Source organism: Mus caroli, chromosome 11 (assembly GCF_900094665.2).
Source record: "Mus caroli chromosome 11, CAROLI_EIJ_v1.1, whole genome shotgun sequence".
NCBI classification, from domain to species: Eukaryota; Metazoa; Chordata; class Mammalia; order Rodentia; family Muridae; genus Mus; species Mus caroli.
Genome location: NC_034580.1, coordinates 65,704,031 through 65,722,782, shown reverse-complemented (window position 1 = coordinate 65,722,782; position 18,752 = coordinate 65,704,031). Strand labels below are relative to the sequence as shown.

General features: G+C 41.6%; 2 protein-coding genes across 4 annotated transcripts in view; one reads left to right on the top strand and one right to left on the bottom strand.

Annotated features, from left to right (window-relative positions):
* Positions 1–15,997, top strand: part of Nup88 (nucleoporin 88) — a 24,126-nt gene extending 8,129 nt beyond the window's left edge. Inside the window, exons 5-17 of one of the 2 annotated variants that reach the window (XM_021177946.2) lie at positions 394–567; positions 2,470–2,656; positions 4,058–4,205; positions 7,810–7,908; positions 8,913–9,003; positions 11,296–11,397; positions 13,717–13,875; positions 14,097–14,222; positions 14,329–14,394; positions 14,508–14,588; positions 14,830–14,956; positions 15,071–15,189; positions 15,761–15,997. In XM_021177946.2, coding sequence (XP_021033605.1) covers positions 394–567; positions 2,470–2,656; positions 4,058–4,205; positions 7,810–7,908; positions 8,913–9,003; positions 11,296–11,397; positions 13,717–13,875; positions 14,097–14,222; positions 14,329–14,394; positions 14,508–14,588; positions 14,830–14,956; positions 15,071–15,189; positions 15,761–15,824 — 1,543 coding nt within the window. In that variant the 3' untranslated portion in view covers positions 15,825–15,997. Of the gene's footprint in view, positions 1–393; positions 568–2,469; positions 2,657–4,057; positions 4,206–7,809; positions 7,909–8,912; positions 9,004–11,295; positions 11,398–13,716; positions 13,876–14,081; positions 14,223–14,328; positions 14,395–14,507; positions 14,589–14,829; positions 14,957–15,070; positions 15,190–15,760 lie in introns of both variants that reach the window. The other variant, XM_021177945.2, reaches the window with a different exon arrangement.
* Positions 15,974–18,752, bottom strand: part of Rabep1 (rabaptin, RAB GTPase binding effector protein 1) — a 97,939-nt gene continuing 95,160 nt past the window's right edge. The window contains exon 18 of one of the 2 annotated variants that reach the window (XM_021177943.2): positions 15,974–18,657. In XM_021177943.2, the coding sequence (XP_021033602.1) occupies positions 18,556–18,657 (102 nt within the window). In that variant the 3' untranslated portion in view covers positions 15,974–18,555. The remainder of the gene's footprint in view (positions 18,658–18,752) is intronic. The other variant, XM_021177944.2, reaches the window with a different exon arrangement.

Here is an 18,752-nt window from a genome sequence, read left to right as displayed (position 1 = left end):
GTCCTGGAACTCACTTTGTAGACCAGGCTGGCCTCAAACTCAGAAATCTGCCTGCCTCTGCCTCCCGAGTGCTGGGACTAAAGGCGTGCGCCACCACCGCCCAGCTGAACTATTATTTTTTATCCTCACTCGAGAGCAGAGCCTTTCTTTAATTTGCTGGTATATTTTATGAACCTAGAACAGTACATGGCACATAGTAAATGGTAAGTGTTTATTGAATGAGTAAATTTGTATTTATCAGGTTTTCATGTTTTCTTATACTTCTTTATATGTGTTGTTTGTGTCTCCATGTTTAAACTATTTCAAAATTAAAATTTTTCACAAATCTTATAAGAATTTGTTTATTCATAATAATTTTTGTTTTCAACAACTTTTTTTCAACTCTGTATGCAGAAGAGCATATACAGCATCTCTAGGAGAGACTGCAGTGGCGTTTGACTTCGGGCCCCTGGTAACCGTCTCAAAGAATATATTTGAACAGAAAGACAGAGATGTAGTGGCGTATCCTCTGTACATCCTGTATGAGAATGGGGAGACCTTCCTTACCTACGTCAGCCTGTTACACAGGTAAGGAAGGTAACAGCCACTGTTGCTGTCTGCATCGCCACTCTGCTGAAGTAAGATCCACATCTCTGTATCTGAGGGATAGATGAGAATGGCACACTTTATTTGATTATCTACTTCCTTGTTTATTTAAGGAAGTTGTATGGTTAGGATGAACTGAAAAGGCATTGCCTTTCTTATGTAAGCAAGCATTGTGGGTGGGTATGATTAGATGTAATCTGACATTGAACTCGTGGAGAAACAGGCATGTATACTCACAGACATAGGATTCACTCCCCAGTAGTGGGACGCAGTAAGTGCTCAAAGGAAGGAGACATTACAGACATTATTTTGAGTATAGGAGCTAGGGGGATTTTTGTAGTATGGGACTTAACAAGTCTCAAGCAGGGCTAAATGAAACATCAAGGAACAGTCAGAGCAGTTTAGTCACAAAGGCATCCAGAGTAGAGTGTGCAAAAGCACAGATGCCAGTCAGGGTTTCAGTGACTTGACATCTTGATCTCAAGCAGTGAATTCAGGTAAAAAACAACAAATATTGAAGTTACCGTGCAGGTAAAAATTGATGGAGTTACACATCTCGGTAAGGAAGATGCTGAGGTCTGTTCTGAAAGAGCAGAGTGGTTTCTGAGCAGAGCAGAAGGCTGCTGAGGGACTGGAGTGGACACCTGAGGGATTTTAGCATTGTTTTTGTGGTGGTGTTTAAATATGAGTTTTGCTTTTTGTTGTTCAGGTTTCTTTTTTGGTTTTGTTTTTTGGCTTGGGTCTTAGGTTTATTCATTGAGCCCAGAAAACAAGAGAGAAAAGTGAGACAGCACTCTGCAAGGACGTGATGAAAGAGGCAGAGAGCACACCAGAAACGAAATTGTCAGGAGCATAACAGGGTTATTAGGCAGCTGCACATGGGGTCATGTGATTTTCATTCCAGCACTTAGAAGGCAGAGACAGGTAGATAGATCTCTTGTGAGTTTGAGTCTAGCCTAGTCTATACAGGTCTATAGCCAGGGCTATGTAGAAAGATCCTGTCTCAAAAAAAAAAAAAAAAAAACAATATCAGGCAACAAGAGTTAACCAGTGGTGATACAGCAGGTCAGGTTAAACCTTTGGATTCAGCAACTAGACTCATAGGTGATCTTTGCTAGAGTACTACCAGTGGAGTGTTAAAAACGGGAACCAGACTGCATGTGCTGGTACATGCCAGTAATTCCATTCCACCAAAGGCTGACTCAGCAGTCCTGAGTTTAAGGCTAGCCTGGACTGTGTAATGGGAACTTGTCCTTTTTTATTTTTTTAATTTATCTATATTTGATGTATATGTGTGTTGTATATGTGTGTTTTGCCTAACTGTATGCATGTGTACCACATGCATGCAGTGCTGGCAGAGGCCAGAAGTAGACATCAGATCCCCTGGAACTGGAGCTACAAACATTTATGAGCCACATGTGGATGTTAGGAGTGGAACCCAGGGCCTCAAGAGTAGCCAGTGCTCTTAACCAATGAACTGTCTGTCCAGCCCTTTGTCCCTCTGTTTTGTTTGGTAGTGTAGTAATTACAGGGATGGAACCTCCAATCTTACCACTAACAATAGATACCAGTCTTGCCCCCTGAACCTCACAGACAATCTAGTGTCTTCTAAGGCATAATAGCTTTCTCCTAGAATCCCAGCTCTGGAAGCTATGACGGGGACCAGGAATGAAGGCAACCTAGATTACATAGGACTTTGTCTGGAAGGAAAAAAGAAACTGAACAAAACAAAAACCTGGAATCTCTTCAGGCACTGCAGTTTTCCTTTCAAGGAGATGATCTCAGACCAAGAGTCACCTCTGTTGGAATGTGAATGGGAAAGGAGAGTAGGGACAGTCTCCTTCTGTGAGCATTTTCCTGATAGTGCTTTTATTCTTCCTTTAGCCCAGGGAATATTGGGAAGCTGTTGGGCCCACTGCCTATGCATCCTGCAGCTGAAGATAACTACGGTTACGATGCCTGTGCTATACTCTGTTTGCCCTGTGTTCCCAATATCTTAGTAATTGCAACTGAGTCAGGAATGCTGTACCACTGTGTTGTACTAGAGGGAGAAGAAGAAGATGACCAAACGGTAAGTAACAGGCTAGTGTTGCTATATTTCATATCTTTAATAGTTGGTATAGTTCATGGGCCAGTTTGACTGCTTAATATGAGAAATTCTAGCTTACATATGGCCCTTTTGATATTTTGGTAATTATATGTTTTATATAAGAATAATTGAGAGTCCAAGTAGAAAGAAGAAATTTGCCTAATTTAGAGTCCATGAAACTGTATTTGTTTCTGACCTTTGTATTAAGGGTTTATACCTTGCACCAGTAAGTTGACTCCTCCAAACAGAAGATTGCTCTTGGGGCTGGAGAGAGGGCTCAGGGGATAAGAACACTGGCCACTCTCTTAAGACCCAGGTTTAATTCCTAACACCTACAGCTCACAGCTGTTTGTAATCCCAGTACCAGGAGATCTTAACACACTCTTCTGGCCTCTGGGTACCAGGTATGCAAGTGGTACACAGAGATACTTGCAGATACAGCACGTGGGTAGGTTATTGTGTATGTGGATACATGATAAATAAAAAGTTAGACCATGCTTCTTGTAAGCTTTCAGGGTTTTTTTTTTTTATTTTGTTTTGTGCAGACAGTGCACTTTGCCTCTGAGCCATCAATTCTCCTGTTCTTTGACTTTTTTTTTTTTAAAGATTTATTTATTATATGTAAGTACACTGTAGCTTGTCTTCAGACACTCAGAAGAGGGCATCAGATTTCGTTACGGATGGTTGTGAGCCACCATGTGGTTGCTGGGATTTGAACTCAGGACCTTCAGAAGAGCAGTTGGCTCCCTTAACCACTGAGCCATCTTGCTAGCCCTGTTCTTTGACTTTTGAGACAGTGTTTCACTAAGTGTCTAATGCTGGCTTTAAGCTTGCTATATAGACCAAGGTGGTCTGTGACTGAAATCCTCCTGCTTTAATGTCCCACCCAGTGCTGAGGTTACAGTGTTTGCCAGATTTCCTATTCATTCATTCACACCACTGTCGATGGTGATCCTGGGCCTCTGTAATCTTTTTTAAATTTCGGTTTCTTGAGATAGGGTCTTTCTATGTAGCCCTGTCGGTTTGTAGACCAAGCTGGCCTGGAACTCACCGAGATCAGTCAGCCTCTGCCTCCTGTGTATTAAAGGCATGCAACATACCCAGCTTGATTTCTATAGTCTAGTGCTTGGTAACAAAGGTTTTGACCTTTGGGCCAAATTTTTGGACCACTAGGCTAGCTTTTGCCCTGGCTTCTGATGTTTTTGTTATTGCTGTTTAAGGTTAACAGGGGAGAAAGATGTTTTAGGATAGGGTAGGACTATCTGATCAAACATTTGAAAGGACTATCTGACCTGTCTTTTTTTGTTTCTGTATTTGTGTACGTTTTCAAATTCATGAGAGGTCTAAATTTCGGTCTTTGTTTCCCCTTTGTGTTTTTAACAGTTAGAAAAGTCCTGGGATCCCAGGGCTGACTTCATCCCTTCTCTGTACGTGTTTGAGTGTGTTGAGTTAGAGCTTGCCCTGAAGCTGGCATCTGGAGAGGATGATCCCTTTGCTTCTGACTTTTCCTGTCCAATTAAACTGCACAGAGGTAAGGTGTTGCCGTTGTACTTATACCAACTTAGCATTGTAGTTACTTACTGTATGGCTTATTTCTGTGCTCTCAAAGTTTGAAAAGTTAATTGGATTCTTTTTGGACTTTTAGTTACTATACAGTACAGTCTTTCCTAGGCAAACTCATTCTAACATACTCATTGTGGCTCCACTCACATAATTAATTTTATTTATTACTCTGTGTGTGTGTGTGTGTGTGTGTGTGTGTGTGTGTGTGTGTGTGTGTGAAGTTTGAGTACCAGAGGACAGCTCTCTGATTCTTTCCAGTTTACATGGATTCTGAGGATCAGGCCTGGATGGTGGGCACTTTACCCACTGGTGCCACCCATGTGTTTGATGATGACTTTTTCCTGATCCTAACAATAGTTGGCATAGTGGTCATATCTTTAATCTCAACAGCAGGCCAGATCAGAAGGTTCAAGGCCATCTCGGATTATATATCAAAGCAATATTCCTTATATGATACAACTGCAGAGAGGTCACTAAGCACCTCTAGTGTTCTGAGCAATATAAGCACCAAGTATGAGAACTTGATAGATGCGCACACAGTGAGGTAAGGTACTTGGTTTCCTTATAAAGATACACATGCGTCTGTCTTAGTTACTGCTGTATTGCTATGAAGAGACACCATGACCAAGGCAACTCTTACAAAACAAACAAACATTTAATTGTACGCTTGCTTAAAGTTCTAGAGGGTTAGTCCATTATTGTCATGGCAGGAAACAGACAGGCATGGCACTTAATACATAAAGAGGATTTACTAGTGTGTCTTACTGTGGTCTAACAATGGTTGTATCTCAATGGAAAGACCAATATCCAGTAGCTGGTCAGTCCATGAGGCTGGATGTCTCAGCTAGCCTTCAGTGTATGTCTCAAAGACATAGGCTCTGACGTCAGTGAAACAAGAGCTATAGCAGGCAGGCAAAAGATGTGGCTAACGATAAGTACTTGCTAACATGGACAAGGCTTTGGGTTCAATCCCTAGCGCCACATAAACCCGAGGAGGAGCACATGTCTGTAATCCCAGCACTTGGGGGTCAGAAGTTAAAGGCCATTTTCAGCTAAGTTTGTGGCCAGCATGGGCTACATGAGACCCTGTCTCAAAAACAAAAGAGGGAGGGCCACAAAGTGGCTGAGAGGATTAGGGTGCTTGTCACCAAGCCTGGCAACCTGAGTTAGATTCCCCGCACCCATATAGTGAAGCGAGAAATGGCTGTCTGAAAGTTGTTCTCCACATGCATGCCCTGTTCTAATTCTCTCTTTCTCCTCTCTCTCTCTCTCTCTCTCTCTCTCTCTCTCTCTCTCTCTCTCACACACACACACACACACACACACTTGGCTGCATACACTATAAATATAATTTTCAAAGAGATCTTAACCATAGAGATAAATCTTTATAAGTAGCATTAGAAATTCAAGAGAGGTGAACATGGTAGTATGTAGTCGTAGTCACAGCCACTTGAGGCTAAAGTAACCTAGGTTCTAGCTGTATAAAGAAGGTGACATCTTATTGTGCACCTGCTTATTGTTTGATGGTGGGACTGTGTGCTGAGCGCTGTGCTGATGTCGTCTGCGTTACCTGTCCTGTGCTGGTGCATGTACTTCACTAGTTATGTGCCAGTGGATGTGTGCAGTGGAGATTTTCTACAGTTACCATGTTTTTTAATCTTTAGAAATATATTACTGTGATAGGGGATGTGCATAGTGTGTGGCCACAAATGCTACAATACATGTGTGGAGTCAGTTCTCCACCTTTAGCTTTTTACCAGGCTAGCATAGCAAGAATCTTTACCCTTTACCTGCTGAGCCATGTAGCCAGCCCCACGACTACCCTTTTGGGGTTTTTTTGTTTTGTTTTGTTTTGTTTTGTTGTTTTTTTTCTTCATGACAGAGTTTCTTTGTGTATTCCTGGCTGTCCTGGACCTCACTTTGTAGACCAGGCTGGCCTTGAATTCACAGAGATCTGCCTGCCTCTGCCTCCAAAAAGGCATATGCCACCACTGCCCAGCTTTTGTTTTGTTTTGTTTTAAACAAATGAAAAATACTTTAGTAATGACATGTAATGGTTCTGGCTAATGTACAAGTGGGAACTGGCCCCAAACAGAAAATTCCCCTCAGCTCTCATAGATCCACAGCACCAGATTACACTTGGAACAGTTAAACGTGTCTTGCAGAAACAGAAATTCCAAGATTTGGTTTTGGACAAATGATGAGCTCTACAACATAACATACATCAAACGCTCTCCCCACGAAGGCCAGGCCCACTGCCCAGCAGCTGCTAACCAAGGCTGTCTTCTCTAAACTGCCTAGCAGAGGCAGTAAGTTTTACTTTTGTGTGACTTAATGTCTTCTAAATAAGTTTATTGGTAAATCCTTTCTAAGGTCAGTTCACGGCTTCCATTTTCTTTATAGGGTGCTGGCGTAACAGGCTTGCACCACCACACACAGCCCTCTTGTATGTTCTTCTCCACTTCCACCTAGACACTTCTCTGCTATATTTCTACCTTTTTACAAAACCACTGGCATGTCCATTCATCTGTGATAGTAAATTCAATCTTGTACCTTGGGGAGTTTTCCTAACTTGAACTTGGCCAGACAGGGTGGACAAGGGATTTGCTGGCTGATGTTTTCTTGGGACATTGCTCCACCTTTTCTTGCTCTGCTTGTTTCTTTGGTATCTCCTTTGGTTTCTTTCTGTCCTCTTTCCTCTGCCTCTGTTCTTCCTTTGCTCCATCTTTATGACGATTTCTATAGGACTGTTCTGGGTATTGTTTCCAATGTGTAACTAGTTTCTTTTAACAAAATTCCAAGTTTATGATTTTGTAAAATTGTCATCAGCTTTTGGTTCATGATCATTTACCTTTTAGAAGGTTTCATTCTTAGAGATTAAAACAAACATCATTAGCCATACAGGATTATATCCAAGAAAGTCAACCCCAGGCGTCAGAGGCCCAACGGGGTAATGACCCTCTTTCTGCTAAGCCCTGAGCTGTAGAATCTTAATACGATGCGTAGGGTCCCGTTCTTTTTTTTTTTTTTTTTTTTTTTAAGTTTTTTATTTATTATATATAAGGACGCTGTAGCTGTCTTCAGACACCCTGGAAGAGGGCACTAGATCTCATTAGAGATGGTTAGGAGCCACCATGTGGTTGCTGGGAATTGAACTTAAAACCTTCAGAAGAGCAGCCAGTGCTCTTAACCTCAGAGACATCTCTCCAGCCCCTGTCTGTTGTTTTTAATTTGAAAATGGAATTCAAGCCAGGTAGTGATGGCGCACGCCTTTAATCCCAGCACTCGGGAGGCAGAGACAGGCGGATTTCTGAGTTCGAGGCCAGCCTGGTCTACAGAGTGAGTTCCAGGACAGCCAGGGCTACACAGAGAAACCCTGTCTCGAAAAACCGAGAGAGGGAGAGAGAATGAATGGAATTCAGATTAAAAACTTTCAAGTCCCTGACAACAGTGCACAACTGTGAAAATCCTGTAGACAGTGGGTTTCATCACCATGTGTTTGTAAGCTACTGGGGTAAATTCTTCACGTTTCCTAGTTGCTATCTTTGTATCTTTGATTGTCTCATTTGCAGATCCCAAGTGTCCTTCGAGATACCACTGCAGCCATGAAGCTGGCGTGCACAGTGTGGGGCTGACTTGGATTCATAAACTGCACAAATTTCTTGGATCGGGTGAGTTACTAAGTTTCTGTATTTCCCAGTAAGTTTCAGAGATTCTGACAAAATGTAGTTTGGAGAAGCAAACAATAGAATCAGTGAAACCAAGCGTTCTTTTAGAAGGCTCATTGTCAGAACTGATGAACCTTTAGCCAGACAGACCAAATACTAGAACAAAAAAAAAAAAACACTAAAATTACTATAGTCAGAAAACATAGGCAGATTCCTATTAAGCCTATAGGAATTAGGAGGCCTAGGTGAAATGGATGGACTTCAGAACTGACTGGAATGCCCAAAACCAAGTGACTTTACATTTAAAATGTTGATTCTCCATGAGCTTCTCCCAAAAAAACAGTACTTTTTACCTCAGCCTGTGATACCAAAGCCAAGCAACATAATCAAACTATAGCCAATGTTAAGAGCAATCAAAGAGCCGGAATACGGCTCAGTGATAGGTCAGTCGCCTACACCCTCCACACTATGGGAAACAACAAAATCAACAAACTAGTTTTAGAAACATAGTTTGCAAATAAAGAGCACTTATGCAAACCTGACAGTGAACACCTGAATGCAAACTGAAATGTTTTCCTTTTTGAATATATTTATTTTTTGAGACTCGTCCATGCAAGTGTATTTTGATCATATCCACTCGCTCACACACACATTTTCCTTAACTCTTCTCAGATCCATTTCTCAAGCCCTAAGCCCCCTCCCAACTGTCTTTTTTTTTTTTTTTTTTCCCCTCGTTTTTTTTTTTTTTTTTTTTTTTTTTTTTTTAATAGCCTAAGTTCACATTGTGCTGCCTGTACCATGCATAGGGCATGCTCATCTCCCGGGAGCCACACACTATGAAAACTGGCTCACCCTCTCCCAGTAACCAGCAGCTCTCAATAACTGCTCCGCCCTCTGTGAAAAGTAGTGACTTGAGACAAGAAGTTAAATACATTTAACACATGATGAGCACTTTAACTTGGAGCTTTGTCTAAGTACATTAATTTCTATAATGCATTCTTTTGTAGATGAAGAAGATAAGGATAGTTTACAAGAACTCACTGCTGAGCAGAAATGCTTTGTGGAGCACATTCTTTGTACAAAGCCATTGCCGTGCAGGTAAGGAAGAACCTTCTTTACTTGTAAGAGCATCATGGTTATCAGGTATTTATTTAGCTAAAGCTTTCGTGTGCTTCACAGCTATCTCACCATGTCCTGTGTCCCCAACTACAGCTTGCCATCTTCTCTTAGATAATTTTTATTTTCTTGCCTTAAATTACTTCTTCAGAGAAGGGTCCCTTAATTCTCCCGGCTAATTTGGGGCTTTCTTTGTAGCATATCCCCTCACACACACCCCACCCCACCCCACCCCCTTCTCATGTGTGAGTGTGCACTACAAAGGCAGTCTCTTACCTTTTATTAGGATTCTGTTGGCTTTGTGCCTTCATACTCAGAATATAAGAGTGTCTAGTGGATATTCAGTTACTGTTGATGAGTAAAGAAAGGTGCATAGAATGGTCCCCAGGTCCCTTGTCTGTGTGAATGAACAGATGTGGTACCCTGTGGGGAAAAAAAAAAAGATGCAGAAGAGCAGATTTGGGAAAATGTCCCTCTAGAATGTAGAAGAGCCTATGGGTCTAAAGTTTGGAAATGGCCTGGAAATAATAAAAATGTCAGCACTGGAGCTGTGCTTCTGACAGATGTTGACCAAGAAAAGATCTGGAGTCAGAAAAAGAGACTTGAGATAAACAAGCAACACATAATTAATTGTGAGCACTGAGTGGAGCAGAAGAGCCAGGAAGGAAAGAGGTTCAGAGAACGGAGGAGAACCCAGAGCGGGGCTGTGATGAACGCCAAGGAGCAGCTATTGACAAGAAGACGAAGTAGTATTGGATAAGCACTGCCAGGCCAGAGAGTAGAGACTTCCCACTCTACAGGAAGGATTGAGGAATGACAGCAAAATGTGCCAGGTTAAAAAGTGGACAGGGAACCATAGCCTTACTTGGCTAGAGAAATGGCTCTGCAGTTAAGAGCAGAAGACCCAGCTTCATTTCCAACCACAGCTCACACCCACCATGCAAGAAAAACACCCATGCACATGAATAACTACATAAAATGAAAGTGAGGCAGCCGCGACACGGCAGTGTGAGATGGGACTAGTGGTTTGCCTTTATGAAGGCTGGACATGTGGGCTTCTATGGCTGCTGCTGCTGCCTTCTCCCCTTTTGTCTTCAAGGTACTAAAATTGAACCTTGGGCCTTGCTAGGCAGGCATTCTATCGCTAAGCTGTAGCCTTGGTTTTCTTTTTAGAAATGGTTACATGTTGTATATGCACATTTTTGTATATGGATTACATACTGACAACTGTATGACAAAGTTTATTGATGAGATAAACTTTGGATAATTTTAGTGTGTGATGTTTATTTGCAAGGTTTTTTTTCTTTCTTCTTAAAGTTTATTTTAAAAAGAGAAAAAAGGGATGGGGAGGTGTGTCAGTCAGCACTTGCTGAGCAAGCTTTAAGATCTGAGCTCAAATTTCTAAATAGATACAAAAAGCTAGGTATGGCCAAGTACTGTTTCCCCCTCTCCAGTAGGAACAGAAACAGGATGATAACTGGGACTTGCTAGTTGCCAGCCTAGCTCAGTGAAACCCTGGCTCAAGGGACCAAACTAAAGCTGTGCCTACACACAGGTGTGGGAATAGGCACTTGTATATACACTGTATACTCATACATGGTTGCTGTTACAAAAGAACAAGTCAAAGGGAGCCAGACTGGGCACAATGAAGCTTCCTGTCAAGCCACAGTGGGGAATGTCTCCTGAACAAAACTAAACACAAGCTTGTCTATAATCTGAAAGGACATGCATAATGGGACACTTTGAAACTATACAGTTGATGGCACAAGGTGCAAAAATGTGGTTAGGCACAAGTAGGACAGGCATGTAGACATAAAGCACATTGGTGGGGACAGCAATTCCCATGTGAGACCCTTGTTTTCTCCCCACCTCTGGTGAAAGAAGTAGGAAGGAAGCAAAGGAAACAATGTTGTGCACACTAAATGAAGTGAATTCCTGTGGCAGGTATTGGGTCACTGGGTGTGTAAGATTCCAAAGCTCTCTTCGTTTAGGTCTCTGAGCAGCTTGTAGACAGACACTGGACTAGGCTCACTGAGATAGATGGGCCTTAGATGTTACTGGGGAGAAAGACATATAAGCTGTGTATCCCTAGATAATTAGTAAATAGCTTGTAGATTGCTACTAAGTGGGAGCTTTGTTTAAACTGATCATGGTATGTTTCCAAATAACCATGTTTGGGGTGGCTACTACATTGACAGTCAGGATGGACCAGTCATATAGTTGCTATTGGTTCTGGTGTAACTGCTGCTTTGTAACTTTGTAACCTCTTTGCAGGCAGCCAGCTCCTATTCGAGGATTCTGGATCGTCCCGGACATCCTAGGGCCCACAATGATCTGCATCACCAGTACCTATGAATGTCTCCTAAGGCCTTTATTGTAAGTCCCATTCTGTATTTGCCACATAACTCTCTTTAATTCTGCCAAATCAAAGATGGAGAGAATGCCCTTAATAACTAGTTTGAGGCTGTGTGGTTTAAGTTTTGGCTTCTGAATTCAGTCAATATTTCTGTTTTCTTTACCATCTCTGAAAAAGTGTCATCTTAGACATCATGGGATTTTTGGCTTGTTTTGCCTACTCGTAATTGAGAATCATAGCTTTTCTGTTCTGTTTTGAGATAGGGTCTCAGTCTGCAGTCATGCTGGCCTAGAACAGGCTTTACCTCATCTGAGATTACTACTGTGATTTTCTACACCTAGCTAGAGATTTTCTCCCAAGTACAGGGGATTGAGACTGGACTACATTGTTGTGATTGGATTTAATTGACTGTTGCATGTCTGGCTCAGGTATAAGATATTCTCCTATATGCCCTCCTGGACACATTAGAGAAGCCCCAAGGAATCTTCTGATCTCCGTGTAATAGAAAAAGGCTTAAATGAGTCATGGGTTGCACATAGCTCTGGTGCACATGAGGGTCTGCGTGGTCCCTCTCTCTGCCAGCCTCAGAGGGACATCGCACTATGTAAGCTCTGAGGATACAATATAAAGCTGAGTTTATGTATTAAGTTGTAATCACCATTTCCCTTGAAAGGTCTTATAAACGTAGAAATAGACATGAAAACCAAGTCACTGGGGTGTTAAACATGAGACTTTGCAATCTCTTGGTGTCCATTCAGAACAGGCACTTCTGAATACTGACAGACGTGTGAAGGGTTTGCATTTTGCATTCAATTACTATCCTTACATGCTTTTTGGTTTTTTTTGGAGACAGGGTTTCTCTGTGTAGCCCTGGCTGTCCTGGAACTCACTTTGTAGACCAGGCTGGCCTCGAACTCAGAAATCCACCTGCCTCTGCTTCCCAAGTGCTGGGATTAAAGGCATGTGCCACCATGCCCGGCTTCCTTACATGCTTTTTAAAGATTGACCAGTTACACTGTTTGATAAGAAAAAAAAAATTACAAGTATAAATTTTATGTTGCTTTATATTAAAAAGACATTAAAATTCTAGCAACTTTAAACAAAAGAAATACTAGGAAAATATTTGCCTGAGATCTGCCTCAGCAGGTAAGAGTTCTTGTCACTGACAACCTTAGTTGAATTCCCAGAACCCACGTGACATAGAGAAACTCTCCTTTATACTATCCTCTGACCTGTACATGTGCTGTGCCATGCTGTGCACATGCACATGAAACAAATAATAGGTAAAAATAAAACAAATCTTCCAGGGATTAATTTTTTTTAAATCCATTATATACCTACCTTTTTTTTTTTTTTTCAATTTTTTATTAGGTATTTTCTTCATTTACATTTCAGATGCTATCCTGAAAGTCCCCTATACCCTCCCCCCGCCCTGCTCCCCAAACCACCTGCTTCCTGGCCCTGGCATTCCCCTGTACTGGGGCATATAATCTTTGCAAGACCAAGGGCCTCTCCTCCCAATGATGGCCAACTAGGCCATCTTCTGGTACATATGCAGCTAGAGACACAGCTCTGGGGGTTACTGGTTAGTTCATGTTGTTGTTCCTCCTATAGGGTTGCAGACCCCTTCAGCTCCTTGGGTACTTTCTCTAGCTTCTCCATTGGGGGCCCTGTGATACATCCAATAGATAACTGTGAGCATCCACTTCTGTATTTGCCAGTGTTTTTTTAAAAAGCCAGTCACACTATTTGGATAATAAAAACATCAATCCCAAAGTGAAAACTTTTTATCTGGGTAATTTTTAATCATATTTCTACCAACTGCCTGAAATACCAGTTGTCTACTAACTGGTATAGTAACACTGTTACTTATAAAGATCCTCCAACTAGGAATTGAATTGGTGCCTTCAAAGTAAGTTACATGCTGCCAAAGACCACAGACCTTTGAGCTTTCTTGGAAATTGTCTTTGGAAATGTTTCCTCTTGAGTGTAATTTTTAGAAAGCAAATTCTGTAGAAGCAAATGTAGTACACAGCAGTCATCTGGCCCCACAACCAGCTTTTCTCAAATCTAAACTATGCCTGAAAAAGGAGTGGTTAGCGTTGTGGTGCTGACTCAAGTCCTTTGCAAGAAAAGGAATGTTCGAGTTGCCTTGATCTTTTCAAAAAGCATTTTGAGTCAAAATGATCAAATAACAAGATCAGAGTTCCCTAAGATGACCTTTCAGGCCAGAACACACATTCTTGTCATTTCCAAAAACTGTGTATCTTTTAGGTTCTTAGGTTTTGGATAATTGTGGCTAATAACTCCATAGTGGACCTGACTTGTTTATTTTGCAGAAGTACAGTCCACCCAGCATCTCCTCCCCTGCTCTGTACCCAAGAAGATGCTGAAGTTGCAGAGTCTCCACTGCGCATTCTGGCTGAAACTCCAGACTCCTTTGAGAAGCATATTAAAAGAATCTTGCAACGTAGTGCTGCCAACCCATCATTTCTCAAGTAGGAAATTTAGGGCATATGAATTTTAAGATGGGCTTTTTGGCTAAAATGGGGATTGAACTTATGGCTTTGTGCTTATTAGCAAGTGTTTATTGTTGCTTTTGGTCCTTACTGTGGTGCAGTGGGAGGGGACTTGGCAGATCTCTTCAGCTAGTCTAGGACTTGTCTATTTGGTTGTTTTATTTGACTAATGAGAATAATGACAGAAACTGTTCTGCAAGATCATCTGAAAAGGATTTGGCTCCCCCTCCCGAGGAGTGTCTTCAGCTTATCAGCAGAGCCACCCAGGTGTTCCGAGAACAGTACATTCTCAAGCAGGACCTGGCCAAGGAGGAGATTCAGCGGAGGTAGAGTCCTGTGTTGAACAGCCACTAGTCCTTGCTAAGGGTTGCTCAATAACTGTCTATGGAAGCCTGGCCTTCCTTTCAACTTGACTACTACTTCTTTTTGAAGGGTCAAATTATTATGTGACCAAAAGAGGAAACAACTAGAAGATCTCAATTACTGTCGAGAAGAGAGGTAGGTATCAAACCCAGAGGGGAGAGAACAAAGGCGAGTAGTGAACTGCATCTCACTTAGGATGCTGTGCCATCCATATCATACGGACCCCCAAGGGTTTCTCATCTCTTCAGGAAAAGTCTCCGAGAAATGGCTGAGCGCTTAGCTGACAAATATGAGGAAGCCAAAGAAAAGCAAGAAGATATCATGAACAGGTCAGGGGCCATGAAGCATCCAGTTCCCTGCCCACACAGGGTTAATGATGCCACAAGTACTTGGGTACTGCCAGTGTTCACACACCTATAGAGTAATATGGATCCTCCAACCTTTAAGTACTATGAAAGAGGACGCTGTCCCCTAACCCCTTCTCCATTGTCTCCTCACTAAATTCTTGAGTTACAAACTTTGTTTCTCTTATAATTAGCACTTTACTCACATTTCCTTCCTTTTCTTAAGGATGAAAAAAGTGCTTCACAGTTTTCATACTCAGCTCCCAGTTCTCTCTGACAGTGAGAGAGACATGAAGAAAGAGTTACAACTGATACCTGATCAACTGCGACATCTAGGCAACGCCATCAAACAGGTAAGAATGGGGGCAGTAACCTAGGGAATAGTTTTATAAAATGTGAACAGTAAAATACTGTAAAAATGTGTGCAAACCATAGTCAAAATATCTGTGTTCTGTTTGATACTTGAGGTTACTATGAAAAAAGATTATCAACAGCGAAAGATGGAAAAAGTGCTGAGTCCTCAGAAACCCACCATTACTCTCAGTGCCTACCAGCGAAAGTGCATTCAGTCCATCCTGAAAGAAGAGTAAGTTGGTGCTTTCCAGTCAGCTACTGTTGTGCGACAGGCTTCCCTTGGCAGTATACCAAAAGCTGCGGTCTGCCTGGATAAGAATCCTGAGTCTAGGCGTTTGCTTGCAGAATGGGGCACAAAAGACAGAGTATATGGTGGGATGGAAAGTAGTGGCTCTCCTATAATATAATTTTGTTGAATAATCAAAAGAACATCCCAGTTATGGTTAGCAATGTTCCTGGATGTCCTGGGTTTAGTCCCCAGCACTACACAGAAAACCACTGCTGCCCAACTGAAACCTTTTCAGGTTATTCAGTCTTAGCAAAGCCATTCTTAGGTCTATTGCAACACTTAAGAGTTTGAAGTCTTACAACTCACTGGGCATGGTGGAGCACACCTTTAATCCCAGCATTTGGAAGAAGCATGTGGATCTCTGAGTTCAAGGCCAGCCAGGTCTACAGAGCAAGTTCCAGGACAGCCAGGGCTACACAGAAAGACCCTGTCTAGGATGGTGGGAGTCCTTACAACTCAGCACTGAGAGCTCATCTTATTCATTTTTTAAGTGAGTCATTTGATGATTTTGCAGGGGTGAACACATAAGGGAAATGGTGAAGCAAATCAATGACATCCGAAATCATGTCACCTTCTGACACCACCTGGAATGAACACAACTTGAAGGCTGTAAAACAAACAGGGAGCACTAATTTATAAAGGAGCATTTTGGATAAGATTTGGTGTGGTTATTCTTTTGTTATTCCTTTTTGTTATTATTTCCATTAAATAAATTTATTTATTCAAATAAAATTTGAATAAATTTTTATTCAAAAATTTGACTTTGCTTTATAATTAAAGTCAATGGGTTGGTTGGTTTGTTTTAATTCTGGACACAGGCTCCTGCTGAACACTGCCAGGTCCATCTTCATCTTAAGTAGCAGTACCAAAACTGCCTCTGAAGGGAACCAGAACCCTGGGATGGAAAGGAAAAGGCCACACACTCTACTCAGCAGCAGCTCTTTTAATTTGAACACTTTCTTAAGGGCATGCCTTCAGTACAGTCAACACAGATATACCTGCAGTCTGCTCAGAGCAGAGCTGACGGTCTACAGCTGCAGCGTCCTCTGCTGGCTCATTTCCTCACAGGCACCAATACCTTCCAGAGCTGAGTTTGGCTATGTCTGTGTCTACTTGGTGGGTAGGAGGTGCAAATTCTAGCACCTTAAAAGAAAAGGAACATTGTGGTCTGTTGCATACAGTTTGTCCTTGGCTTTAGGTCATCTTTTCATATCTGCCTACTTAAGTTCTGAAAGGTAAATATGCCTACAAATGACCAAGTGACTGCCAATTAAAAGCCACAGAATAAGGTATGTTACAGTTTAGAGTTAAGCCAGGTCAGACATGCAAGAGAACAGGTCTACACAGACTGAATGCAGTACAGGAAGGTGTGTAAAACTAGACCAACCTTTCCTCTCATGGTGACGTCACCTCCTACACCAAACCTCCTCTATGCAGAAAACTGACTTAACCTTAAAGAACTGCTGCTTCCCTGGTGGTGTAGCATTACTTTATTTCATTACACCTAGCATTTCAGTTTCTCTTCCTCTAGGATGTTTCTCAATTGAGTGGATCCCAGCAGTTTACATTTGCCAAAGTTACAGACTCTAAACAGTACCCTAATCATGATGCTTTTACTGCACAATCCCCAGCTTCAGGAGAAAAGATCTGTAAGATACTTGGTTTCAGCAAAACAGTTCACTGGGAGTGACACAGTTCAGTATGATTATGAATTATCCATTCACTGTAGCCAATGGTGATCCAAACAAATTAGCCTGGGGCCCAGGGACTAGTCTTAAATCTAATTTAATCCCATTATAATTAATAAAAATCCTTTTAACTCAATGAGGATATTATATTCCTTTTAAACCAAGTAGCACTACACAAGGGGACTTTAGGCCAATTAATTTTTCCATGCATTGGCAAGCTTTTAGCACTGTTTCCATAATTCATACTTTTTAAATTCATGATTATAAAAGTAACCTATTTATGGGATAAGTAGGCCTTATCTGTTTTATTAAAAGAAAGTAACAAACATCTTGAGGGCAAATTCATAATGACTCATTACTAACAAAGTCCATTTATGCTATGAATTGATGGTAGTTAAACCAGAAAAGTCTAGTTAACTCACTCCCATAATGTTCCTTTGGGTATCAGCTGTAAGCCAACACCACTCACAAAAATTACTTAAAAACATTTTTACTTTGAAACTGCACGAGTTAGCATGGTTAGGTGGCCACTGGCCTGCAGCCGGTACATGAGCTCACTTCTGATTCTGCATTTGCATAAAGCTGTCTGTGCTCAACAGCCTGTTCCAAAGGAATCTCAACTCTCGGAAAAGGGTGAAGCAGATTCTAAACCAGTAAGTTTCCCAGCTTCACTGTAAGCACACACAGTTGCTTACACTTTAGGTCTAAACTGTAAAACAAAAATACAAAGATCTGTAAACCATCACCATTCTAAATGTGACACTGAAAAAAATAAATAGTATGCCTCTGCGGGAGGCTGAAAATAAGCAGATGTATACATGTGTACTAGATGTCAGAGATAGCTTGTTTTATTAGTATTATTTTCACCACTGATCCAGTAACTAAACACTTGGAAAGGGTAGATGGTGCCAGTTATTTGCCCTGGTACCTTCGGGCCCAGGAAGTTCATCACGGTGTGCAAAGTGCTTCCAAGGTTGTTTGTGCTTTTTTCCATAAATTCAACTTCCAATATATATATGGCCTCAGCCAAATATTCAGATTCTAATTTTGTTTAATTGCTTTTGTTTGCCATGGTCCTATAGTTCTCAGGCAAGTTTCAGTAGCATTTAAGGTCTTCCAATAGAAGATAAAGTGGTAAAAAGGAAACAAAATGCACTGAGCAAGGGAAATACAATCAACAGCCAATGGCCTGCTCTCACACTTCATATTTTAATATAAAATACTCATATAGCACACTACACCTCTCTGCTAGCTGAACACTGCTACTGATGAAGCCCTAGACAACTGAAAAAAGAAACTTCTCTCTCCCAGTCTGTATGAACAGAAAACGTAATTCCAAACACTATTGGGAAGTTGCTTTCATGTCAGGAAATATGTTCCGGAATCCATGTTGGAGAAAGCAGGCAGGAGACAGCAACCTCATCTGATCCCACACCTGCTGGGATCGAGTCCAGTGTCTTATTAGTGTTCCCTGCACACAGCAGCCTTCTCCCTCCAGATTTGCATTTCTTCAGTCTTCCTTTGCTGTGACTTCTTCCGTTAAGAGTTAAATAATAATTAATGTTATTCTAAAGATGAGTTAAAAACCCAAAATGCAGGTTAGAATCCTGCTATCAGGGTGTCATGTCTCAGGGAGCTGGTTAATGTCTGTCAGTTTGGTATCATTCAGAATAGCCCGGATCCTCTCCAAGGAGTCTGCTTGCCGGATCCTCTCCAACTGCACCTGGAGAAAACAATGAAGAGCTGAGTGCGGGAGATGACGCCCTACCTATCTATGTGCCCTCTACTTGGGCTATTTAGTTGACATAGAGCAGATCA